The 27,288-nt window shown below is 37.9% G+C and overlaps 2 protein-coding genes across 9 annotated transcripts in view; both read left to right on the top strand.

Moving 5' to 3' along the window:
* LOC131685202 (glutamate-gated chloride channel) overlaps positions 1–27,288 on the top strand; it is a 230,973-nt gene that overhangs the window by 59,908 nt on the left and 143,777 nt on the right. For 6 of the 8 annotated variants that reach the window (XR_009304749.1, XM_058968757.1, XM_058968760.1 and 3 more), the window contains 2 exons: positions 24,786–24,869; positions 25,007–25,119. Coding sequence is in view for 7 of the 8 variants with exons in the window: in XM_058968757.1 (XP_058824740.1) it covers positions 24,808–24,869; positions 25,007–25,119 (175 nt within the window). In the remaining variant the exon portion in view is untranslated. Of the gene's footprint in view, positions 1–24,785; positions 24,870–25,006; positions 25,120–26,614; positions 26,683–27,288 lie in introns of all 8 variants that reach the window. The other 2 variants (XM_058968758.1, XM_058968761.1) reach the window with 1 other exon arrangement.
* On the top strand, positions 17,900–24,722 carry LOC131680921 (uncharacterized). Its single transcript, XM_058961637.1, has 4 exons — positions 17,900–18,393; positions 18,471–18,564; positions 18,642–18,816; positions 24,670–24,722. Exons 1-4 carry the CDS (start codon positions 18,335–18,337, stop codon positions 24,720–24,722), a joined length of 381 nt encoding a protein of 126 aa, XP_058817620.1. The 5' UTR covers positions 17,900–18,334.

A 27,288-nucleotide genomic window follows, 5' to 3' on the forward strand; every position in this document is an offset into this window, starting at 1 on the left:
ATGGTTATAAGTTAGAAAAATTTGCAGTCAGAAGGTTCGCACAAATGAACATTTTTGTACTGATAAGTTATCAAGTTCCTTCCAGACAACTTGGAAGTGTTCGATGATTATTTCTAGCGGTTGTAGATTGTAAAATGAAATACAAAATTCGTTTTATCGAAATAATGTTTAGCTTATTTCAATGGATTATTACTGTATTGAACAAGAAATAGGCGACAAAGAGTAATCAACAAACAACAAGCCATAACTTTTAAAGTATTCAAAATAGATATTTGAAGTCTCTAGTAAAGTTATTCGCAAAAGTAAGAGCTACAAATTTGCTGAAGACATCATTTCGATATAATCACTTCCAAGAAAATTTGTGAAAATATCTCACTCATAGTGGGATTAATCAGCAAAAGCACAATACCAAAAGAAAGGGCATATTACCTCCATTAAATTCTCCGAATATACTATTGACCTAAAATAAGCCGTTTTGGCGTTAATAATAGATTACATGTTTTTGGTCATATTTCTGTCAATGGGAAATGATTAAAATCTTTCGTCCGCATTTAATGTTAAATATCTCTTTTGATAATAGTCCAATTTCAACAATCTATAGCTTGTTCGAAAGGTATTCGTTAAAGCTGTCTAAAAATATATAAATTGTTAATCTATATAGTCAACTTCGGCAGATAATTTAAAAAAACTGCAAAAAACGCCATTTTTACGCATTCAAACATTCATATCTTGGAAACTAAACATCATAATCAAAAACAAATTAATAGCGTTCATACTGTTTTTAGTTCTTTCATTTAAAATTGGTTTGGATAAGATCGGTTCAGCCATTGCTGAGAAACACGAATGAGAATTTGTCCGTTACATACACACACACACAGACATTGTCCCAAATCGTCGAGCTGAGTCGATTGGTATATAAGACTCGGCCCTCCGGGCCTCGGAAAAAATCTTGAAAGTTTGAGCGAATTCTATACATTTCTTTTATAAGAAATGTAAAAGGTGGGACAAAACCTATTTGAGGCCTTAGATGTCATTTTAGAGCCAATATTTCTTCGTAGGATATGTTCACAATATTATTCTGCAACTTTTTAAATAGAATATTTTGTTGTTGGACTAAAGTAAAGTACCCGAGCAAAAATTGTTTTTCAAAAAATTGTTTTAGAGGATCGATGTCTTCGACAAAGTTGTAGAATATTATGTTTTGAATAACTTCTTCTAAGATACCACAGACATCAGACCTCAAATTTGAGGCAAAATTGTTGTTTTTTTGAAAATATGATCAAAAATTCAGTTTTTCTATATTTCCATGCTATAAACCTTAATTGACTAATTTAATATGTTCTACAAACTTGCAGGTAACACTAAAATACAACTTTCAGATTTCTGTTTTTAGGTGCACTTTTGTGCAGCCAAACTTTGGCTATTCCGATACTCTATTATCCGTAGAATAAAATTAATACTACGTAGAAACAGGATATAGTTGGACGCGTTGTTTAGGTGACCATTCATGTACGACGGTTTATAACATAAAATGTGTTTATATTATTTTTAATTGATATACATTATTAGCTATTAACAAAATCTTATATTTTGTACGCACTTACAAGCATGTAGAACATATTGAGTTGATCAATTACGGTTACAATATGGAAAAGTGAAAAAATAGTATAAATTTTTTTAATCTGCCAAAGAACAACGATTTCAGATTAAAAAATAAATCTACCGTATGTATAAGGTATTTTTAACAAAAATGTTCGAAATTGAATATTATACAACTTTGCTGAAGTCCTTAAGCATCTAAAAAAATAGAAATGATTCAATTATGTTGTGAATATTTTTCCACACACTTAGGTTCTATAATATCCAAGGCCTCAAATAGGTATTGTTCTACTTTTATGAATTTGTAGAACTAATCTTATTGGTTAAACTAAAGTAGAAATCCCGAACTAAAAAAATCAAATTTTCTTTAAATGGTTGAGGTCTTCAGCTAAGTTGTCAAATATTGTATTTGGAACAATTTTGTTGAAAATACCATTTATTTATTTTTTGAGCCGAAATCGTTGTTCTTTGGCAGTTTAAATTCAAAATTTATATTATTTTTTCACTTTTCCATATTGTAACCGTAATTGATCAACTCAATATATTCTATATGCTTGTAAGTACGTACAAAATATAAGATTTTGTTAATAGCTAATAATGTATATAAATTAAAAATAATATAAACACATTTTTTGTTATAAACAGTAGTACAAGAATGGGCACCCAAACAACGCGTCCAACTATATAACATGTTTCTATGTAGTATTAATTTTATTCTACGAATAATAGAGTATCGGAATAGCCAAAGTTTGGCTGCACAAAAGTGTTTTAGGTGCACAGAAATCTTTGATGAAAATAGAGTAAATTTATATGAAAAATAGTTTTAGAAGCCAAAATATTGATTTTAGGTTATTAGTTCCTTCAACAAAATGTTGTATTTTGGTGTTACCTGCAAGTTTTTAGAACATATTAAATTAATCAATTAAGGTTTATAGCATGGAAATATCGAAAAACTGATTTTTTGATCATATTTTCAAAAAAACAACAATTTTGCCTCAAATTTGAGGTCTGATGTCTTTGGTATCTTAGAAGAAGTTATTTAAAACATAATATTCTACAACTTTGTCGAAGACATCGATCCTCTAAAACAATTTTTTGAAAAACAATTTTTGCTCGGGTACTTTACTTTAGTCCAACAACAAAATATTCTATTTAAGAAGTTGCAGAATAATATTGTGAACATATCCTACGAAGAAATGTTGGCTCTAAAATGACATCTAAGGCCTCAAATCGGTTTTGTCCCACCTTTTTTGGATTGGTCCCACTGTGGGCCGGTGTTACACTTTTATCCCGAGTGGGTAGTAAGCATAGGGTCAGGGGTATATTACTAGGAAATGTCACATTTTCACAATAAACACGCTAGCATTCACATTAATTCATTTGCGGTGCGTTTGTGCAAATGGAATTGTACTGTATATTCATAGATGTTTTCAAATGTGTCCCTGAGATACATGCGTGGTAGATATTAAATTTTTTAAACGCTCCAAAATTTCGAGTAGGTAAGTACCTACTCGGTTATTTGCGAGTGTGTGGCACTACCCATAGGCTATCGCTATCCGCCGGCCCTGAATGGGAATTAGACTGAACGTATCACCGTTTGGTGGATTTTCGTCCCTGATCCTACACAGGCGGTGAGATTGAACGGACGTGCTCTATGATCTTACAAACAAATTTGGGCTGGCACCGCGTCATAACGTCCAAAACGGAGTCTTTATAGACACAGAACAGATCAAATTAATCACCAAAATAATAAATAATAAGCCTTGTCGAACCTCCCAATTTTCTGTCTTAGAATAACGGTCTCAATGCATAGTCCTGAAACAGCTGCTTCGTTGCCTTCACATAGCTAGCTACACGTAAAAAAAAATTGTTCCCGAAATCGTGAATAAAGTGCCATGAATTCTGGAACAATCACGTTTTTACGCTACGAAAACAGGACCATGACCAAAAATTATTTTCTAACTAATAAGTGAATGAGATATTACAATCACCTTATGTTTCTTGTTAGACATGTTTTGTACATATCTGGTAAAAATACTTCGTCATAAACACATTTTTTCGAACATGATTCTTGATTTCTAAACATGTCCAAAAATGAGACATGTTTATAGCGAGTGGGTAAAATGAACATGTGGCGGTGGTAAAATGAACAGCTTCTGGTGACCTGCAAAATGTCCTGTATGTATGCAATGCGCAGCGTTGGAAAGCATTTTCCGATCAATGCTAATATCCCAACAAATCATGAGCTTTGCATACACACAGGGCATTTTGCAGGTAAAATAATTGTCACGGAAGAATTGAATTTTCATGACGTAATATTAACCATTTTACAATCCAGTGGCATCGAAACACATCTACAAACTTGGGGTTATCCATGGGTGTTTGAACTTTTAGGATCTGTTTGAGAGCAACTATGAAACTTGTTCTATACATGAGATGTGATTATATTGTCTAAAATTTGATTTTTTTTCGCCGGCCCGGGTGTTTTTTCCCACACACTAAGTACTAAGAAAATAAATATTTTACATTAAGTAGTATAGTCCTACGTCTACAGTTCGTGCAAACCATAGGGCTGCCCCTTGTAGTTTTTTCATAGTTATAGGAATAGTAGTTCACAAAATCAAAATATTCTGGCTATTTTTTCACGAAATTCGGAATTTTATTCATGAATCCATTCAATCCACGAGAACTAATTCATGATCCCTAATGTATTAGTCACGATCCAATATCCGTGCTCGTGAAATGGTGCGCAAAATCATCAAATATTATTCATGCATTCGTGAACTGGTTCACGATCCCTAATATATTAGTCACGATCCAATATCCGTGCTCGTAAAATAGTTCACGAAATCATAAAATATTATTCATGTATTCGTGAACTGGTTCATGATTCCTAACATACTAGTCACGATCCAATATCCGTAAGGGAATGTAGTCTAGGTTGGGACGGGTTCGTTTAGAGGCTGATATCTTGTTTCCATGACAATATTTTTTAGCTTGTGGTACACTATTTTGTGGATATATTATGTGGCTTAATATCTGCGAATGGAAAATGTTTACTTGCAATTTTAAATTAGACTCAGGATCAATTTTCTACCTAGCGGCAAAATGATCAAAAAAAGTGTCGTATAGGTTGGGACTCTTCAAACAATTTAAATAATTGAAGGCAATTTAGACTTTAATGCATTATATTTATTTTTTGGTTAATATTTATTTTTTAATTGGTATTTTAGAATAACAATAAGTAGGGTAAGGTGGGGCAAATCCGACCTAGTAAATGGTCTTGGCTGTAAAATGCTTATTTTACATCGGATCAAGTCGTTTTATATACCAAATTAAAGGTTAGACTCCTGGGCAACTTTCTGTATATAGCATTTTATTTGGATCTTCGGAATATCTTGAGATACAAACGTTTTACAAAAATGTTCATTTTTGCTGTTTTCAAAAATGGTGGGGTAAACCCGACCACCTATGTTTTTGGTTGATTTAGTGCAGATATTACTCAAATTTTATGGTTTTTCAATGATAAATCAATGAATGTTGTGTTATTGAATTGTAACATGAAGAAAATGGAGCTCAATATCAATCTTGGAATGCTAAAATCACGAGCAGTAGCACGTAATGATATCCCCATTTGCATCGGAGCAATTGCTCGACGAATACTATAATCATCACGTTTTTGTGTCTTTCGTTTGTAATTATGAACCTTTTTGCATAAAAACAATAAATAATAACAATAAAAATATATTTCGATTTGATAAATAAAAATTTTCTTAGCAAAAAAGCGGTCGTATTTACCCCAATATTTAGAGGTCGGATTTGCCCCACCGCGTCATTTTTCATTACGATGCAATTAAAAAATACATGAAAAAGGTTGAACTAAATTCATCTATGCACTTTGTAGGACTTAAATCAAAGAATTTAAATCCACTTACATTTATTATGCAATCACTTTAACAATCAAAAATGTCCTGTAGTCAATGATGCACAAAAGTCAAATCAAAAGTTGTAAAAACACACTTTTTGTCGTATGAGTATCTCAATGTAGACTAATAAAATGCTGTCATACCACTATTATGATTATTTTCGCTTCTAATTTTTGGTAACAGAGGGGGGTCGGGTTTACCCAACGGTCGGATTTGCCCCACCTTACCCTATCTGAAAGACTTATTTACTTCCATTTGACAAAGTTAATCTGACTCACAGTTTTTACTAGGATCTAGGATGGTCCACAATGGCGAAGTAGCGACTACGACGGCGACAAAGTGTTCCCTATTTGCCAGTTACTTCTCGAGTGTCTTCACTACTACTGATGCGCCAACTGCCATCGAGCTCGACAACGCGTCCCGTGATATTCCTGTTGGTGCGGTGGATATGGATGTATTCACCATTTCAGAACAATCGGTTCTCTCTGCAATACAAAAAAACGAAATCGCCGTATGCTCCAGGACTAAGTGCAACGCCTTCAGCAACATCGAGAACTACCGGGGAATCAATTCGCTGAGAGTCGAGTCAAAAATTTTCGAATCGCTTATCAACGCACAGTGGGGCCGGGCCGGTCAAAACCTCCAAAATTTATTGTCGATTTTCATACCTTTTATATTTTTTCTTAAATGTACATTACCTAAAGCTGTATTCGCCAAATTTTTGAGTCAATCGATTGAAAAATAAAAGTGCTACATTTTTTTGAACCGTACAGGGTCTTGAAAATCTGCAAGAATTTGAGTGACAAAAAGTTTTTGTTCATTCTAATTCATCTCGCTTTAATTGGTACTACAATGATAATTTAACAACACATATTGGCATTTCTAATAGAAAATCATCTCAGGAATTCAATGGTGTATTTCGATTTGAGAAATAATGAGTACTTAAAAAGTTACCAATAAAATCAATATAACTATGTTGTTCAACGCGGACTTATTTACATTCAGAGTGTCATCTCTTTATCGGTAAAAGCGTGTTAAAGGATCTCATCTAGTACAACTGACGTAGAATTTTATCTAGTTTTCAAAAATCATGGTGCCATCTTGCGCCGTTTTGCGCCAAAGGTTGATATTTGGATATTTGTAAAATTAGTTTTTTTCATGGAGACGCATGGTATTTCTTGATTTCATGAAATTTTCCATTATTATTCACCGGTGGATTTCTTTTTCTGAACTCTGCTTGTAAATTCAGGGTTTGGGGTGATTTCCTTGATACAAATATAAGTATGCCTTAACCGTCTTGCAACTATGACTCGTGTTTCTACATTTTCACAGTTATCTGCAGTATAGAAAAATTCAAATATATAGAAGCTAACCAAACAAACTAACTGCAACTATTATTATATCTTCCCATGAATCCTATCTCTTTGGTAGGTATTGGTCGTTAGCTTTACTGGTGGCCGATGAAAGGTAAACACGTGAGTGTAGGAAGTGTTCTTTTTTACCCCATTTTTTGTTATTGGCCAGTAATGCAACATTTTTTTTCAAGTGCAAACTCCCTATTGAATCTATCACAATCAACAATCAAATTCAAAATCTCCCTCAAAAATTCACTTCCAAATTGACGAGAGTTTCAGGCAAAAACGTTCACGCCTCTATTACAAAGCATACACATACAGTGCAAAGCATGCTCAGGATATTTTCGCACGAAAAACCAAGTCAGTACCCACAAGGAGAGATATTCATATCATCATTGGAATTGAAAATCAATGGAAAAGTATTGAGAGGCTTAGCTGCAGTATGCATCGTATGAGCAACTGTGAATAGAGCTTAGTACGGCATGATTTGAGATTTTCATCATAATCAAATAAACCTGTCATCTTTTAATAGCTTTGACGATAACTATAAATAAATAAACCAATAAAACAAAAATTTAAGTCATTCTATCAAACACCTTAAGATATGCTATCTTTTACAACTATTCTAAACGCATACGTTTATAAATTAGTACATAAGGACTATCTCTTAAAGAGCTATGAAGGGATGATTTTTTCTACGATGATATTCAGATTGGGCTGAAGATCTACAAACAAATGTATAAAATTACATCATTTTTTATTCATCAGATTTCGATAAATTGGAACCATCCTAGCTAACTCGTTATCTGTATCTGTATCTGTTTTGAGAAGTTAATAAAATTCACTTTTGCGAAATTTAAAAAAAACTTTTAGAACCACCCTAGGCTGTCTAATTTTCATTTTAGCGTCCTAATTTAATCAAAATCGAGTTCAGCGCATCAAAATTACCCTTTGATAATATTTTCAGACATTTTAAACTACTTTTGAGGTTTTGTCCAGCTTTTGTATGGAGTGGATCCACTGTGCAACGAGGTGCTGTTCTCTGCTAGTAAACATTACATAAGCACTTGTCAGCACGGATTCTTTCCCGGTCGATCGGTGGAGACGAAACTGGTCTCCTTCACATCCTTTTGTGCGGAACAAATGTTCAAACAACTGCAGGTGGACACGATCTACACAGATCTTAAGGCTGCTTTCGACACTGTTAACCATGAGATACTGCTAACGAAGCTTGATAAACTTGGATGCACTGCCCGATTCTGCCGTTGGCTTCGATCATATTTTGTTCACCGTAAAGTCGTTGTTCAAATTGGTGACAATGAATCTGAGTTCTTTTCCAACAATTCTGGAGTTCCTCAAGGTAGTACACTTGGTCCGCTACTGTTTTTACTGTTCGTGAATGATGTGGCTTTCGTCTTAATGCGTGGAGGGAAACTGTTCTCCGCCGACAACTTGAAAAGATTTCTAATTATAAAGAAAGAAGCCGATTGCCGTGAGCTACAGTATCTCGTTGATACCTTTTATAGTTGGTGTAAAAGAAACATGATGGTTCTTAGTGTTGTTAAATGCTTTGTTATCAGCTTTCATCGAACCAGAAACATGTTTACTTTCAACTACAACATCGCTGGAACTCAGCTGCAACGCGTTGATCATGTAAAAGATTTGGGCGTCATCCTTGATGAAAGGCTAACGTACACCCATCATTTCTCAGCGATCATTGACAAAGCTAATCGTCTACTAGGTTTTATGTTCAAAATATCCAACGAATTCCGGGACCCTTTGTGCTTCAAAGCGTTGTATTGTTCGCTGGTGAGCTGACAGTTGGAATTCGCAAATGTCGTCTGGTGCCCTACCATGCAACTTGGAGCCAAAGAATTGAAGCCGTCCAGCGCAGATTCATAAGATATGCGTTACGTCAATTGCCTTGGAATGATCCGCTGAACTTGCCGCCATACGAAGACCGTTGTCGATTACTAGGACTGCACACTTTAGAAGATCGTAGACACGCGTCGCAAGCTACCTTCGTATCTAAGCTTCTTCTCGCCGAATATGATGTTCCCGATCTCCTATCACAAATTAATCTCTACGCACCAACCCGTGTCCTTCGTCCTCGAACATTGCTGCAGACTGAAATGCGTAACACTAACTACGCTGCCAACAGCCCGATACTAACAATGGTCCGTCGCTTCAACGATTTTATCGACACCTTCGACTTCGTCTTTAGTTCTGCACAGTATAGAAATCGTTTGTTATCATTTTAGGTTAATTATTAGTAGTTTAGTTCATTAGGACTCATTGCCAGATGGACGTAAATTGTTAAATATATAAAAATACATAAAATACATGTAAAACTTGTACGCAATCTTGTATGCATGCGTAATTGTATGGTATCCCAACCTATACGACACGCTTGTCGTAACCAATTTTTCGAAGAAAAAAATCCAATGATGCAAACGCAAAACCCTGATCGGTAATATTTTAGTTACTTCTTAACACTTTAAAATTATTTACGTTGAAATTTTGATGAAAAAGATTCAATTTAGGATGGCGCAAACATCAGTACAACAAAAGATTTTTCGCTCGTTTTTTGACACTGCTTAGTGCGGCTGTGACAATAATGAACTATAACTTCAACTTGGTATAAAAAGTGAGCTACGATCGAGTCTAGTATGTGCTAAAACTAACAGATGGCAACACTGCATAGGAACGAAAATATCGAGCTGTCCCAACCTATACAGCGTCCCAACCTATACAACAATCCCTTACTCGTGAAATAGTTCACGAAATCATGAAATATTATTCATATATTCGTGAATTGATTCATGATACCAAGTTTAATAGTCACAACTTATTCGTTTTCGTGAAAAAGTTCACGAAATCATAAAATATTATTAATGTATTCGTGAACTGTTCCATGGTTCCTAGTACATGATTTACGTTCTATCTAGTATCTGTTGGCGTGCTTGAGATATTTAGAAGATATCGCTAATCATTCACAATTTCATGCAACAAGGTGATGAAAATCATTTTTGTTCCATGCACTTTTTTATGAAATACCCAGCTGCTAGCGACCAGTAATAGGTATGAGCAGTAGATATAAAAAAAACTTTAAGAACCTCGAACATCGTTATTTATTTGATAAAGTTAATTGTGATGTCCGGACAGAAAACGAAAACTGCACTGAGAACCCAAAATAGTATGCGTGATATAGTTCACAGAACCAGATAACGCGAATGAGTCTTATTTGAATGATCCAATTCATATTGTCACGTTATTCCGAGTAAAAAAACATTAGTAACCAAAAAGTAATAGATCACGATAAGGCTAAGAGAATTTACGAATACCATGATAAAACTGCTGATATCATGAACATTAGTTACACTACTCTTTGAAAGTAAACTCTAAAATAAAATATCATGATAACATGAACAGAAACTACGAAAATCGTGACTAAGATTATGAAATCATGAACACAAATCACACAACTAGTGACAAAAATATCTAAAATCGTGACCAAGATCCTGAAATCATGAACATGAATTGATCTATTCATCACTAAAATATCACGATAACATGAACAGAAATTACAAACATCGCGACTAACATCCTGAAATCATGAACTTAAATCACACAACTCGTGACAAAAATATTTAAAATCGTGACAAAGATCCTGAAATCGTGAACATGAAGCGCTCTACTCATAACTAAAATATCACGATAACGTGAACGGAAATTACGAACATCGATCTTGAAATCATGAACATTAATCCCGCTAACGTCATGAGTATTCACAAGAATCGCGAATAAGCTCTTGAAATCATGAACAACGTTTGACTGTCGATTGTGTATTCCCAAATCATGAACAAGAATCACAACAAAAACTAAACATGTCCAGGGAACAACAACAGTAACCCAACCAACCATTCTATTGTAACGCCACGTATATATTCGGGGCGAACTGGTTTTTAGAAAACACATATAGTTTCATGAATACAAGGTTTATTATTCATAATTTTAGGAACTTGATCCCGGTTTTCGAAAATCGTCCAGTTCACGAAATCGTGACCTTTTGTTCACGAATTTATGAACGGATTTTTTTTCCGTGTACGAATGGTGGTTCCAGCAAATATTCAGTGGAACTAATTTACAAAATTTTGGCTTTCGTTTGATGTCTGTTGTTGACGGCTGTACCCGATATAGGCTGGGAAATTTAAAATTTTTAGGCGCTGTTTTTGAAAGTTTATGAAAATTTCTTTTCACTGCACATCAATATAACATTGGTGAACATCGAATAGTGCCTACATTTAGTAATACCGTTACACTAAAACCTCCAATTACGAACTCTTTTTCACGTAATATTCCATTTATGCGTCATTTTTTCGAATTAAATTCGAAATAACGAACTCTTTTTTTACGAACCAAGTTCGTAACCCGATTTTGTTAGCCTCATATTCAAAATGAAATCTGTTAGGGGGGATTAATTAAGGTTATTTTTAAGTAGTGGTACTGTTGGGCATTTCTTAACGAAATTAAATATTAATCACCTAAAACCAGAAGGCAGGGGGCACATAAGTTTTGCGATTGTTATTGAAAAGGAAGAAGGGGGGGGGGGGGGTCGAGTCCTACATCTGTGTATCAGAGACATGGTAGAGAGGGTGGACAAGGCTGACGGGGGGGGGGGAGGGGGAGGTGAGATATGAACTTTCAGTTTCATACATCGGCATCGGGAATCAGCGACAAGGATTACAGATCGTTTTCTCTCGTTAGTCCGTCGACGAACCGGCGCCAGTAGCTACATTTTTTGGCTTTCATCAAACTCTTCATGCGCGTTTCCGCCAACGCGTACTAGCTGGCAGCCCGTCCTCCCGGAAGGTCTTATACGTAGCGGCCTTCTCCGCGTACACGTCTGAGCACTCTTTATCCCACCATGAATTGGGAGGACGCCCGCGTGAGTTTGCATCTGGTACGCGTTTAGTCAGAACTTGAATCGCGGTATCGTGAATCAAGCCAGCCAGATATCGGATATCGCGGACGCGTAGCTTTTCCAATCAATATTTCGTGCGAGGTCATACGAAACATTGATTGTATTCGGTGGTCCTGAACCGTTAGCAATATTAATTACGATTGGCAGATGGTCGCTGTCGTGGGGATCAGAGACTACCTTCCACATGTAATCTAACCGCAGCGATGTCGAGCAGAGGGACAGGTAAGACGCTCGGACCCGCTGGAGGGGCAGAAATTCGTGTCATTTCACCCGTATTCAAAATGGTCATATTGAAGTTGTCGCAAAGCTCATGGAGTAGATCGATTATCGTCATGAAGGCAACACCATGCCATTCCGTGGGACTTGAAGTCACCTACAACTAGCCTCGGTGCGGGGAGGAGTTCCGCAATGTCGCTAAGCCGTCGGTGGCTAATTGAGGCTCTAGGGGGGAAGTAGGTGGAAGCAATGCAAAGGTCCTTGCCTTTAATTCTGGTTTGGCAAGCGACAACTTCAATACTTGGTGTCGAGGGGAGGTCGATTCAGTTGAAAGAATTGCACTTTTTGATCCCCAAAAGTACTCCTCCGTAAGAGTCTTCTCGATCCAAGCGAATAATGTTAAAATCATGGTGTGGGTCTATTTCTGAAATAAGCCATGTTTCGCACAATGCAAATGCATCACATTTCAAGTTATTTAGTAAGATTTTAAAGGAATCGATTTTCGGGATAATACTTCTGCAATTTCATTGATTAAATCCTTAACCTCGTTCGATGAATTAGCCATCGAAGGATACAATCGCTGAAAGGAGGGGCCATTTCGCTGTGAACGGTATCAAAAATGTTTTACTGCGGGGAAAAGGCTTATCAAGATGCTTTTAAGGGGGTCAGAAATATTTAAAGCTGTAATAATACGGTTCACAATGCCAGAGAAATTTATTAAGCCAGCGCTGTTTTCTTTCTTTGGCTGATATATGGGAACACTTGGGGTTTTTGATGTTCCTGGAAGTGCTGGGAACTCCTTTTCTGAGCTCAGGTTACTGAGCTCAGAAAAGGACATTTCCGACAACGGGCTTTATTGCTACAATGGGAGACTGTGTGTCTCAATTGTTTGCAATTAGTACAATTCATGACCCGCGGCACAAAGAGGCGAACATGTAGACGAAACTTGTCAAAAAGGAGGTAGTTGGGTAGAGCAGAACCGGCGAAGGTCACCCGATAAGAGTCTGAGTTGACAAATGTCTTCTTCCCGTCAGCTGCGACTGATGCTGAATGCAAACGTTTGCACTCCAGGATCTTCACTGGCTTAAGCATGGGGTCTTTAAAACAGCCAGTCCCATATTCTAACTGGTCCTCGCAATTCAGACTCGAATCGGAAACGACCCCACTGACTTCAACCCTGTTAGGTGGAACATACACCCTGTACTCTTTCGTAAAGGGCCCGTAGCCAGTAATATCATTTGCCTGATTTAAACTGTTAACAACCACCCGAAGCTTATCAGGACGAATTTTCGAAGTTTCAGTCACGGCCGTCAGAGCTCGAGAAATCCTTAATAGATTCAAACACTTTTTATCTTTGGTCCGGAAGAAGATCACGAAGGGCCCGGTGGCCGAGCTAGGTTATACTTTGAACCGGGGAGCCGGATTTGTTTCGACGTCCATCTCACCTTGAGATGAACCGCCGTCAGGGGAATCAAACGCACCATTAGTGAGTAGATTCGAATAACGCACGGTCAAACAACGTCCCACAGTGGCGGGTCTTCAAACAAAAGTCGGACAAAACCTCAAATGTTACCTAATTTGGCTGAAAATCACAATTTAAGCTAATTTTGAGGTGCTGAGCTCATTTTTGATGTCAAAAGTCGTAAAATATTAAATGCATTTTTCCGTACAGTGTCATTGAACCTTTCTTATAACTATGATCCCGTTTTCATGGTAGATTTTCCGTTGCTGTTCACCAATGTCAGCAATATCATAAAAATGAAGAACATTACTTTAAATCCATTGCATAACGTGTTGGTTTACTGTAGATTGTCTAACTATTTTACACAAAACACCATGCGCCTCCATATCAGCAACAAAGCTTCAAAATCTCCTTAAACCTTTTTGCGCACCTAGGCGCAGAACGAGACCATGATATTCGAAAAGTAGAGGTTATTTCCCATAGAATGTATACTATGTGACCGTTCCGAAATGATTCCGAAATTTGAACAGAATACATTAGTGAAAAAAGTATTTTTGATCTGACCACCTCAAACATATTTACACTAAAAAGTCATAGTTCCAAGCAAATTTACCAAATTTTTTTTATTCACTAACCAAGTTCTTTCGTTTCTCTACACAATAAAACTAGTTGTGCTGAAATCGGCCCAAAATCCAAAGAGCAACATGCATTTGAAGTGAACAGAGCAATGGTGGTTTCAGAAATAAAAATTATTAAAAAACCCGGACTTTGCTACGTTTAAACTCATGTTAAAAATCGTGTTCTTATCCAATGATCATAAAATTTTGGATATACATCATTCAATACATAAGAAGTTTAGGAAAAATTTAAAATATCAATATTTCAAAAATAATTTTTTGAGGTTTTGGCCAGCCTCCAGCCACTGTGCGTCCTGCTAATCCCAGCACGTTTCGTGCTCCTAATCAAACTCCTGCTCGGTAGAGATACTGAAACGATCATTCCCAGTCCACATCCAGTTCCAAATGCAACCGAAAAGGAACGAGGAGACACCCTCTTTGAAAAATGCTCGAAACGTGACCGAACTGACTAATCTTCTTCGTCGTTTTATTTGCTCCAGGTTAAATGCATTTTTGCTACGACACGGCGACGGAAACCATGCGGCGGTTGGGTGCCAAAATCGTGCTCAAAATTTCACTATGTACGTTCCTGATCCGCCAGGCCGTCGTGCAGGCAGGACCGAGTGCTTGCCGTATGCACGCGTCTGCAAGTGCAGAGATTAGGACTTTGGCACACTTCTACGGCTATTGTTAAAACTGACAGTAAAATGGAACTAGTGTCGGGTTAACTTGCGTGTGTGTATGTGCACTGGGAGGTAAAGATACATTGTCGACTACGTCTGGCAGAAGATTTATACGAACAACGTGTGCTGTGCCAGCATCTACTTACGCTGAACGTTGGACAAAAAATGACTGGAAAGCACACTCGTTTTCAGTACGATTGAAAATAGTGTCATCGTGCTTCTGAACCATATCTCTTACCAGCAGCTACTAGGGACGGATGAAATTTCGTTTCGTACCCTTTACCCCATAGAAACAGTGCTAAATTACCTAATGAAATTAAAATAATGATAAAAATTAAGCTTAATTAAATGCTGCGCTTGCATACAATCAATCTCGGTGTGCCAGCAGAGCAGCTCTGAGCGTGTACCTCATCATCATCATCATCATCGTCATTAGCATTTTTGCCATCATTAGCGCTCCATCTGTAGAATGACGTCGACGGGGGTGGCATTGGCCATGGTTCAAGTAGATAAGCAGAAATTTGCCATCGGGAAGCTGAAAAACCAAACGAGCGGTATAATTGAATTGAACCTCACTAAGTAACCTTAATTCAAGTCGGGCAAAGGGTGGAAGGGTGTTACATTGTACGTAAAAGGTCACACGACGGCTAGAACGTTTTGATACTATTGAAGGTTGAATTCGAAGAGAATCATTTGTATTACATTTAGTTGCTAGTTAAAAATGAATTTTTTCCGCATCAACACACAACAAAAAGTATGCTGTTCGGCAAGTAATTAGTAGCTGCGAACTGAATAGTGACATTATCATAAATTTTAGCAAACACAAATCTGTATATGGCTTACAAAATTTCTATCGTTAGTCAACTTTACCACGGCAAGAAAATCATTTGCTACAATCTACATGCGTCTTCGTTGAACCCTTTGTTTAGTGAGTCACCAAATACTCATAATTTAGCAGGTTTATCACAACATTATATTATCTTTGTTTCCTATGAGACACAAAGACACTACCTTAACCAACAGGGGTATTATTTAAATGACCCAATTTTCATTAAGCTAACCAATTCTGCCACGCGGCAATAACGCCGAGAGAAAGGAAATGATAAGGCAATTACCGCGTGCTCGTTAAAAGTATTAAAAGTTCGCTTGTATTTGCAGTTAGTATTTGTGTGAGCCAAATTTTGTGCTGATTCTCGCTCCTCGATTGTAGGAGTTTTCCGCGTATTGAGACAGCTCAAATAAGGGGTTGGATTATTTCCGCTTCGCGTACGACAATTGCGAACGGAACGAGATGATTACATGTCTGCCTCGCGCTCCAAGCGATTTTAAGTGTGGTGTGCAACTATTACGTACCATGGGATATAAACATTAGATTTTATTGGAGCTTCCATTGTTTCCTTTTGGACGGGTTACTGTTTAGCGCTGCACGTTCTAGGATTCCACGAAGCAACTCATATCGAATGGGTTTATCTTCAACATAATAACATAATTAGGCTGCAATCGTGCGCAACATAATTTGTATAATTTGCAATACAAGATAATTGCAAATGATAGCATAAGGATCGATCGTTAAAGCGGTATAACGAAAAAACAAAAAAATATATGATTTTCCGGGTTCTACTGAACGCAACTTTATATCTATAGAAGTAGATACCAACTAATGGATTTCTTAAATTTGAAGAAATCTCTCATATTATCATATATTTCTATAGAGAGAGTTTCTTTCCCACGGCCAGCAGCGACTCCATCCGGTTACTTTCCGAACAGCAGCAGTGAGTGATTGTTTACCTTCCTGTTCAATCCTTTTAACGAAACATTCATCCCTCTTTTTATTTTTGAAATCCATTAGCAACAGGTTGTTGTTTACCGCACTGCACACTGATTTGCTCTGCTGGCTGACCGACCCGATTTGATTGGGCGGGAAAACTTGCTGTTTACCTACTGTCAATCATCAACCAACGCCAACAACGCGTTGTAAGTCGGGTGTGGTATTTTGTTTGTCGCTGTCTAAACGGTAAGGTGATGCTATAACTGTTCTGAGGAATTAGATATTAAAATAAATCTGACGGAAATGTTCACGTTAATGACTCGTTTCCCCGAATTTGCTAAGAATTAGGTCAACAAACGTGGCTTGAAATTAGTGTAGCGTGGGTTCGCCATGGTTTGTGTATTCCAGGCAAATCATACCCCACTCATATTCCACGAACGAATTAATTATTGACACGTCAAATCAAATAATCATTTGTTTTGGCCTATTCTTCCAATATGAAGGATGTTATAATTAAAACTGTTTGCTACACCCCGGTCGTCAACAAAGCTAGTAGTTTTCTTTTTAATTTATACTTGTTGAACAATCGTGATCGTTTTTATTTTTGTACTATTTATTTTTCGTGTTAATCGGTTGTGCAAGAACTTTGAAGTTTCATGAACTTAACCAGCATCATATCTGATAGCTGCAAGTGTTGTTTTTAGTGAAAGTGATAGTTTCGTGTTTTTTTTTCTACTTGACGTTATCACTTTGCACAACGTTACGCTCAATTTGTTGACAAAAGCGACATCTTCTGGTGGATAGCTGATAGTTGCATGCAAGTTCGCTTCATTTTTGCTGCGTTTATTGCATACCCGGTAGGCGTTATTTTCTTTGCTCAAAAGCATGGCTTGTACTAACTGCTCGAAAGTCATAAATGATTCTGAGCGAATCACCTGTCGTGGGTATTGCGGAAATTCGTTTCACATGATATGTGTCAAGTTGGATTATGACGTTCGTGATGTTCTGGGAATCCACTCACGGAATATATTCTGGATGTGTAACGGATGTGCTGATTTGTTTTGTAACGATAATTTCCGCAGAATGGCTTCGCGTTGTTGCGACAATGCAATGCCCGACGACAATTCTCTGAAATCATTAAAGGATGACATAGCTGATTTAAAAGATGTCGTTAAAGCTCTCTCGGTTAAAGTCGACACAAAACCGCTATCTCCAACGGTAAATACACCTTGGACAGGGATTGCTGCATATAATCCCGTTCCAAACACTCCCAAGCGCAAGCGTGAAGATGATCCGCTCAAAGCAAAAATCACTAATATTCGTGGAGCAAAAGCTGCGTTTGAAACGATAAAAACAGTATCACCACCTGAGGAGCTGTTATGGGTCTACTTGTCTGCATTTGATCCCAGCACGACGGACGATGAAGTTTCTAGACTTGTGAAAGATTGTCTGGGAAAGGATATGCAACCAAAAATAGTTCGCCTAGTTCCTAAGGATAAGGATCTCTCATCGCTGAGCTTCATCACCTTCAAAGTTGGCGTTAGCAAATCATGCAGGGATAAGGCTCTGTCCAAAGACTCTTGGCCGGAGAACATCTACTTTCGTGAATTTGTGACCAATTCAAAAATTCAACGGCCTATCATCAGGATCGCTGCGAAGAAGAATCCATCTGGTGGTGGACAGTAGCGCCAAGCTATCCCGGATAAACTCGTCTGTCTAATTTCATGTTCCTCGGTGAGCGACATCGAACTACCTGGCGAATCGGCAACTTCTTCTGTGTCAGGTAAAGCCAAGAAGGGTATATGTCCTTCCGAAGCACTTCAAGATGCTGCACACCCTCAATGTAAATTTCACTTACAGTCTGCTGATGAACACTACTCAATCGACTCTACCGCTCCAGCGAACCTTCAATGTCAAAATGATAATTTCGATCGCATCGCATCTGTCCGCTCAGGTAAACATTTAAATAATATATGTCCTTCCGAAGCTACACGTGATACTGCGCACCTTCAAGTATGCCTCCCATTGCAGTCAGCCGCTGGACGCAACAGTTATGACGCAGTCATTCCCTCCGTATCGCAGCTTGTTCCCCTTCCTGACAACAGTACATCCTGCTCTCCCCGCGCTATTTGCGGTGATAGTGATCATCGAGCCCACAGTCCTGAAACTTGGAATGCAGCACGATACCTCTCACATGACACTGATGGTTTGCGGATTTACTATCAGAACGCGAGAGGGCTTAAGACGAAAATTGATGACGTGTATTTAGCTGCTGTGGACGGTGACTACGATGCTTGCGTCTTCACCGAAACATGGCTCGATGCGCGTATAACATCAGTGCAGCTTTTCGGCGATGCTTACACCGTATACCGTGCGGACCGAAATAGTGGCAACAGTATTCGCGGACGTGGAGGAGGAGTTTTGATTGCTGTTTCCACCGCATTTGCCTCATGTGAGATTGATGTAGGTAGTTTAACCAGTGTTGAGGCTGTTTGGGTTAGAATTACAACTCCACCGAGGAACTTTTATATTGGTGCTGTCTATATTCCTCCTGAAAAGCGACTCGACTGCAATATCATGCAACTTCACATGGATGCTGTGAATAACGCTTCTTCACAAGCTGGCGCGGATGGCGTGATGATTGTCCTTGGTGATTTCAATCAGCCAGGACTCATTTGGGTGCCGTCACGACACGGATACGCTTACCCGGACCCGATTGCTTCGACAACCAACATCGCCAGTCGTTTGCTACTGGACGGATTGTTCCACTTGACAACTTTCATCCCGCGCTTGAAATCTCAATTGGCACTATTCGATCAGTTCAGTATGTAGAAACTCTTTCTGTCGACCGTCTCAACTTTCGCAAAACTGATTTTGTAAAGCTGCGCAGTTCTCTGTCGCAAATTGATTGGAGTGTACTGCATGCCCAAGTGAGTGTTAATGCTGCAGTTGCCATCTACAAGCGACTACTACTGAACTGTGTTGAGACCTCAGTGCCTAAATGTCAGCCTCCTAGCAAGCCACCCTGGTCAAACAGCACTCTTCGAAAGCTAAAACGTACTCGAGCAAAAACCCTACGTGCGTACACAAATCGACGGTGTCCTCTTTCTAAGCGCATGTTCACTTTAGCCAGTAATGAGTATCGTTGTTACAACAAGCTTCTGTACAAACGCTATGTAAACCGCATCCAGAATAATCTACGCCGAAACCCGAAGGGCTTTTGGTCATTTGTCAACACGAAGCGTAAAGAAACTGGACTTCCATCAAGGATGCTTTACGACGGCGAAGAAGCTACGACAACTGTGGCGAAATGTACGCTGTTTGCCAGATTCTTCTCGAGTGTTTTTTCAACTGACTCGCCAACCGCAAACGAACTCGAAAATGCCTCTCGCGACGTTCCTGCTTATGCTGTTGATTTGGATGTGTTTACTGTCTCTGAACAAATGGTTATATCTGCAATTCGGATAACCAAGTCATCTTATGCACCCGGCCTCAGTGCTATACCTTCAACTGTATTGAAAAAATGTTCGGACTTACTTGTAACACCACTTGCATATATTTTTAACCTATCGCTTCAGCAGCAAACGTTTCCTGAGGATTGGAAATGCTCAGTTATGTTCCCGGTATTCAAGAAAGGTGACAAACGCAACATAGCGAACTATCGCGGAATCTCTTCGCTAGGAGTCGAATCTAAAGTTTTTGAATTAATTATCAACGAGGCGTTATTTTCTGCTTGTCGACACTACATTAGTACATCTCAGCACGGATTTTTCCCAGGACGTTCAGTCGAGACGAATCTCGTCTGCTTTACGTCATTTTGCACGGAACAAATGTCTAAGAAATTGCAGGTGGATACTATTTACACTGATCTAAAGGCAGCTTTTGATAGAGTTAATCATGAGATACTGATAACAAAGCTTGATAAGCTAGGGTGTTCTACTAGATTCTGCCATTGGCTTCGATCCTACCTTGTGCACCGTGAAATCGTTGTTCAAATTGGCGATATTGTTTCAGAATCCTTTTTCAACACTTCCGGAGTTCCTCAAGGTAGTACGCTAGGTCCACTACTCTTTTCACTGTTCGTGAACGATGCGGTTTTCGTTCTAAGCCGTGGAGGAAAGCTGTTTTTTGCCGACGACTTAAAATTTTTTCTTGTTATACGGAATGAAGCCGATTGCCGTGAGCTACAGCATCTTATTGACACCTTTTATAGCTGGTGTGTAAGAAACATGATGGTCCTTAGCGTTGCAAAATGTTTTGTCATCAGCTATTATCGAACGAGAAATATGGTTACCTTCAACTATAACATCGCAGGAACTCTACTACAACGCGTTGACCACGTGAAGAATCTAGGAGTCATTCTTGATGATAAGCTAACGTATACTCATCACGTCTCAGCGACCATCGACAGAGCCAACCGTTTGCTGGGATTTATTTTCAAAATATCCAACGAATTTCGGGATCCTCTATGCTTCAAGGCTCTTTATTGCTCATTGGTGCGCCCGCAGTTGGAATTTGCAAACGTCGTTTGGTGCCCGTATCAAGCTACGTGGAGCCTTAGGATCGAAGCAGTCCAGCGTAAATTCATACGATATGCGTTACGTGAATTGCCGTGGAACGATCCATTAAACCTGCCACCGTACGAGGACCGTTGTCGTCTTTTAGGACTTAATACTTTAACACGCCGGAGACATGCAGCGCAAGCTACCTTCGTGTCAAAGATTCTGCTGGCTGAATATGATGATCCGGAGCTACTAGCGCAAATCAACCTCTACGCGCCTACCCGTTCTCTTCGCCCTCGAGCCCTGCTGCATTCTGAAATGCGCAGCACTAACTACGCTACCAATAGTCCAATTTTAGCAATGAGTCGTCGCTTCAACGAGTTTGCTGAAATTTTTGACTTCGTCATGAACTCTTCGCAGTTTCGTCGTCGTGTATTGTCACTATTTTAATTATGTTTAGTTTACCTTAGTTTAGTATAGTTCATTAAGACAAATTGTCAGTTGGACTTTTTTTATACAAATACAAATACAAATACAAAAATTGGTCAAGCAAGAAGAATGTAAATTAGTCAAACTTTTTTATTAAAAAAATCAAATCATGTCTCTTTTGCTAGTTCAATTCATATAGAATAAAGAAAATATATTCACTAAAGCTTCCTTATTAACCAATGTGAAATGCTGGGTCTTTTGTTTGACTTCTTCCCACAAGTTTTGCACAGCCTCCTTGGTAACTTTCCTCGCCGCAGAACGCCAGTTTGCCTTAAACTTCATCTCGCTGGCAACTGTCTTTTGTGTCATTTTGAGGTTCCGCTTGACGATTGTCTATTGGGCTGAGCTCTGATGTGTTGGAAGGGTACATACCGTTGGACGTTGCTCGCAGCATACCAATCCAACTCCATGGCTTTTTCCCGTAATGGAAAGATGCCAAATCCTGCCGAAACCGAACGAAACAATTGTGTTGCTTGAAAAAAGGTAACAGACGTTTTTTCCAGGCACTCTTGCACATTTTCTGGTTGATCGTCCCGGTTGTAATGTAAATATCGGTCTTCAAGCTACAAGAACAGATGGCCTGCCACACGAGATATTTCTTTGCGAACATCGACTGCTTAAGCAGGAGGGGAGGGGGGTAAAGGTTTCAACGTGAAAAAACACTTTTTTGCGTTTTTTTAGAACTTTGCGTGAAGCAAATTTTTTAAAACTTATGTACATTATAGTGTATCATTTCAACAACATCCTGTAATTTTTCTATGCAAAAATATCGACAAACGACTCAGTGACGAAGCTTTATGTACAACGTCTCTGGAAGAAACATGATTTGCGGTGTTACCTGCCGTTTAAAAACTTTGCATACACGTTCTATGTTAAAAATACCTAACCTCTACGTTGAGTTTTTGAGAAAATTTTTCATTTAAGTTTAATTCTTTTTATTTAAAAAAATAGATGTGGCCAAATCGATTTTACTGTGGTACGAAGAAATGCCCGCTTGATGAACGAAAATTTTCTTGAATTTTACTTATTTAGTTTACATTGAACGAATGTAATCGTTGATAACGACGTTATTTTTCATGAACGAGAAAAAAAATGTTTCGTGTATTTTAATAAATGTTTATGTATATTACAAACGATTTCGTTTGTCGCATTCGATCTTTTAGGATCAATGTTTGACAGTACCGATTTTTTATTAATTAAAAAGATCGATCTGGCAAATTCGATTCTATTTCAACCTGCTCATCATTATTGAGTACTAGAAAGATTGTTGTGTGAAGAAATGGACGCTTGATGAACAAAAGTTTTAGTAACTTTTACTTATCTAGTGTACATGGCACGAATGTTATCGTTGATAACGACATTATTTTTCGTGAATGAAATGAAATCATTCGTTTATTTCAATAAATGTTTGTGTATATTACGAACGACTTCGTTGGTCGCTCGAATTTATTTCGTTCATCTTAGAAAAGTTTTCGTATTTATTACCTTCTAATTTTTTCATTCGATCTTTTGGGGTCGATGTTTGACAACATCAATTTTTTTAGTTAAAAAAACAGATCTGGTAAAATCGATTTTATTGTGATATGAAGAAATTGTCGCTTGATAAACGAAAGTTTTCGTGAATTTTACTTATTTAGTGTACATTGCACGTTGTCGTTGAAAACGACATCAATTTTCGTGAATGAAACGAATTGTTTTGTTTATTTTAATAAACGTCTATGTATATTACGAACAATCTCGTTGGTCGCACGAATTCATTTCGTGTTTATTAGCACATTCTTTTGACATTGCTCTGGCAGAGAAAAACTCAAAATTATTCATGCAAAACCATCGAGCGATGCCTCAACTGAATCCGTACTGCTCCGGATTCTGGATCAACTGGAAGCGGAAGAGGTTTCGAAAATCTTCCTGAAACCGGCGGACACGGATACGGCTACTAAATAGTCAGACCGAGAACGTCATAATCATCAACAATTATCTGACGTATAGCAACAATGACTTCATATTGAAGCTCTGTTGGCGTTGACGGTTCGACGAATGGTGCTCGTGAATATTATAAAGATATTCGTATATAGCAGCGAACAATTCGTTTGCCGAACGAAGCTGTTTCGTAATACGCCAACGAAAGTCGTTTCGTGGTTTTCACGAAAAACTCGTAATAAAAAATAAATGTGTTTCAATAGAACTACGAACGATTCATCATCTAACCATTATCTCACAAAAATGTATAGTTGGTGGGAATCGAGTACTGATACACAACCATGCACTGCTAGGCCCCATGCAAAACTGACTCAGACATCACTTAGTTAAAAATTTAATAACTTCTTTTAACAAAGCCGGATTCACTAGCAGTCTTCGACAAAGTTGTAGGCAATTAAATTACCTGTCTTATTTTCACTTAGAGTGATAATACGATGTATACAGTGTCATCTAGCGGCGAAAATGCGAGTTAGTGTGTTTTCTCCATGTAAATTGTCGAAAAATCCCATACAAACTGTAGGCACGTTGGTCCGGTAGCTAGACTTGTCCGATTTGCTTCAAATTTGGAGCAATTACTCCTGGTGGGACTAGGAATCGACTCAGGGGCGGGCCGATTGAGTTTTCAAAAATTTATCATTTTTCTGGGCACTCTAGTACACAGCATTACTTGCCAACCACATTCTAACAACACGATTGCCGTTGGGAATACCCCTGTAAAATATTCCTCAAGCATCGTTCGTAACGAATGCACTTCTCCGTGTTTTGACATAGTTTTTAATACATTCTGGACTAATGTGCGGTTCTAGGTCGTGTGGACGTACCTCAACTTTATCGTTATCCATACATTCAAGATCTTGGTTTTAACGTTGTCACAGTTGACGCTTTCATTCATTTTGTTCTTCGCTATGAAGTTTTCTTCCTGGGCTAAACTTTTGAACTTTAGTTATACACAGTTTCTCACGTGGTGTAACTGTATGTATGTCACTTGTTTCATATTAACATTCGTTTTCACTTTTAGTAACAGTTCAAGAGTACATGACAACGGGTCAAATAGAAATCAATCTAAATTATATTTTCCCGCTTTACAGGCGCTTTTTTGTGGCTGGTTCGTTTCACTGCGCAGCCGAAGGCGACGATATAATACACGTACCCCAGGTTGAGAATCACTGCTCTAACCATTACTTTCTCGTTCTCTTTCTTGCAGAATCAAGCGCAACATCTTCAGAATGGCCCCAGGCCATTACTTCTGGGCGGTATTCTACTTTGCCTGTCTGTGCAGTGCGTCTCTGTGAGTATTGCTGTGCTGAATCATACACGTACAATTGTGCGCGGTTTTAGTTCAACTACCCACATATAAACAGAAAACACAAAAATATCATCCAGTACACTCAACCCCTTTCGAACCTATATCGACCCCTTTTCCAGTGCAAACAACGCCAAGGTAAACTTCCGCGAGAAGGAGAAGAAAATCCTCGATCAGATCCTCGGTTCCGGTAAATATGACGCCCGAATCCGTCCATCGGGCATCAATGGCACAGGTAAGAGCATCCCGTTTCACTTCTGCCTGCGACTTTCACAACTTCTTTGTGTTGCATTGTCATCAGATTTCTTTTTATTTTGTTTTGGTCAACAATCAATGCAACATGTACATGTTCTTCTATATGATCATACATGGATGGTTCGTCTCATTTCTCTCATGATTTGAATAAGGTGTAACTTATTATCTCATATTATTTGTAATTTATTTTATGATTTTGGTTAAATCGTATCAATTTTATGTGTATACTTTGTCGCGCAGAAAATTGTAAGCAAAACTACGACACAAAAGGATGAATGAAAATTCAAGTTTCTTCATTTGTCTGCAACCGCTTTTGGTATGAAAACAAAACTGCTTCGGTTAATGTAAATAAGATGAAAACAAAAGTTTTCTCTACTGCAGCTAATCAAGATAATTTTTTAACAGGTATAGCAATTTATAAAAAAAATGGTACCTAGTTTAGGGTTGAAAAATTATTTAAAATGGCGTTCCCGAACCTCCACGAAAGCTACAAAGTTGAAGGAATAAAATAACTGAAGCGGACAGAAGTTGAACCGTAAATTATCTGATTGACAGATTAATTCCCTGATTAACTTGATAAGCCCTAATTTTTTGTCCGTTGCTTATAAACCTTTCGGAATATTAATTATTATTTTATTACGACTTATACATTCCTCAAAAAAAACAACAAGGAACGTAGGTCATGCCCATTCCCTAGCAACCATTGCTATCGGGGACAAATTAAAACAAACAATGGTTTCCTACCATTCGCAGGAATTTTGTTAACTTTCCAATTAGTGAAATTGTAATGAAATCTGTAAATAATGTCACGAAGTGTAATCTTAAACAATAGATAGAACATTGACGTAGTAACAGTAAGACTGCGAAAATGTCCTATACTTTTGTTTATACACTGAAACGTACGGGGCAGATTTTTCGGAGGATTACTTTTCCAATTCTGTGGAAAATTGTACATAATAAAACGTATATCTATTCGACCATATTAAATAGTTGTAAGTTTCAAACACATTTTCAGTCAGTCTACTACACTCACACAATGAACAGACAAATACAGACCTTACTAGAAATATCTGCCATGCTACAGAACCCAACATTCAAACAGCTACCGAACTGCTTTCTCATCGCAAAACAAATCATTTGTTTCGTCACTATACTCGCTAGAAGCTTCCTAGACATAAGCAAATATAGTTCGTAAGTGCACAACAAGTACTGTTGACCTCGGAACTGCGCTTCGTATCAACTGTAAGCACACAACCGTAGAATGCTATTACAAAAACCATAGATCGTAAAGTTCTTCTCGTCCGTACATTATCTAGTGAACAAAATCTATTTCTTTTCTCTCGTTCAAAAATCTAAAAATTATTTTTTTAAAAATCCAAAAATTACAAATACTCAATTTCAATCTACAATTCTGACCGCAACTGCAACTATTGTAAACAATTGAACAAATCCATCCAAACCACCCTCAAACACAGACGGTCCAGCGATTGTTCGAATCAATCTTTTCGTACGAAGCATTATGACAATTAGTGACATTAAGATGGTAAGTCCTTGTTCGATCCCCCGTATCCCTGGCAACCAGTTTTTAGAGTTTCTCGTTTTTCGATTGTTCCCTTGTTTTTTGTTTTATTACTAACTAGATGCATAATAATAAAAATTTAAAAAAAAATACAATCTTTGTACGCTGTTTTCGTTTCTTTTTTTGCCGTTTTTGGTTTTTGCCTAACGCGATTGGTTCGGAAGCTGAGGGGTGCTCGAAATTATTAGTGAATCTCATCGATGTGAAGATCTTATCTAACAAATAATGGCTAAAACGCAGAGCTGCACGGATATTCTTCGATCGGCTCTCCTAATACTTGTTGGTGACAAACAGTGAATAATGGAGTCAATTGATTTTGATGCCGCCAATGATAATATTATTAACTTTTGAATGGATATCGTGATCAAGAATATGGATAAAAATTGTATGAATAAGTAAATCTCCCCATATTTGTTGAGAAATCTGACTTATGAAAATATTATCCGCGTATCTGAAACAAAATAGTTAGAACTTTCGAAAACATTTGTATATTTGGAGACTTCAGGCTAAAAGTGTGCCTGATTCAAAATTTATTCGGTCAGTTGATTGTTTCTGTATTATGATCTTTTT

This window comes from Topomyia yanbarensis, chromosome 2, assembly GCF_030247195.1.
Source record: "Topomyia yanbarensis strain Yona2022 chromosome 2, ASM3024719v1, whole genome shotgun sequence".
Lineage (NCBI taxonomy): Eukaryota > Metazoa > Arthropoda > Insecta > Diptera > Culicidae > Topomyia > Topomyia yanbarensis.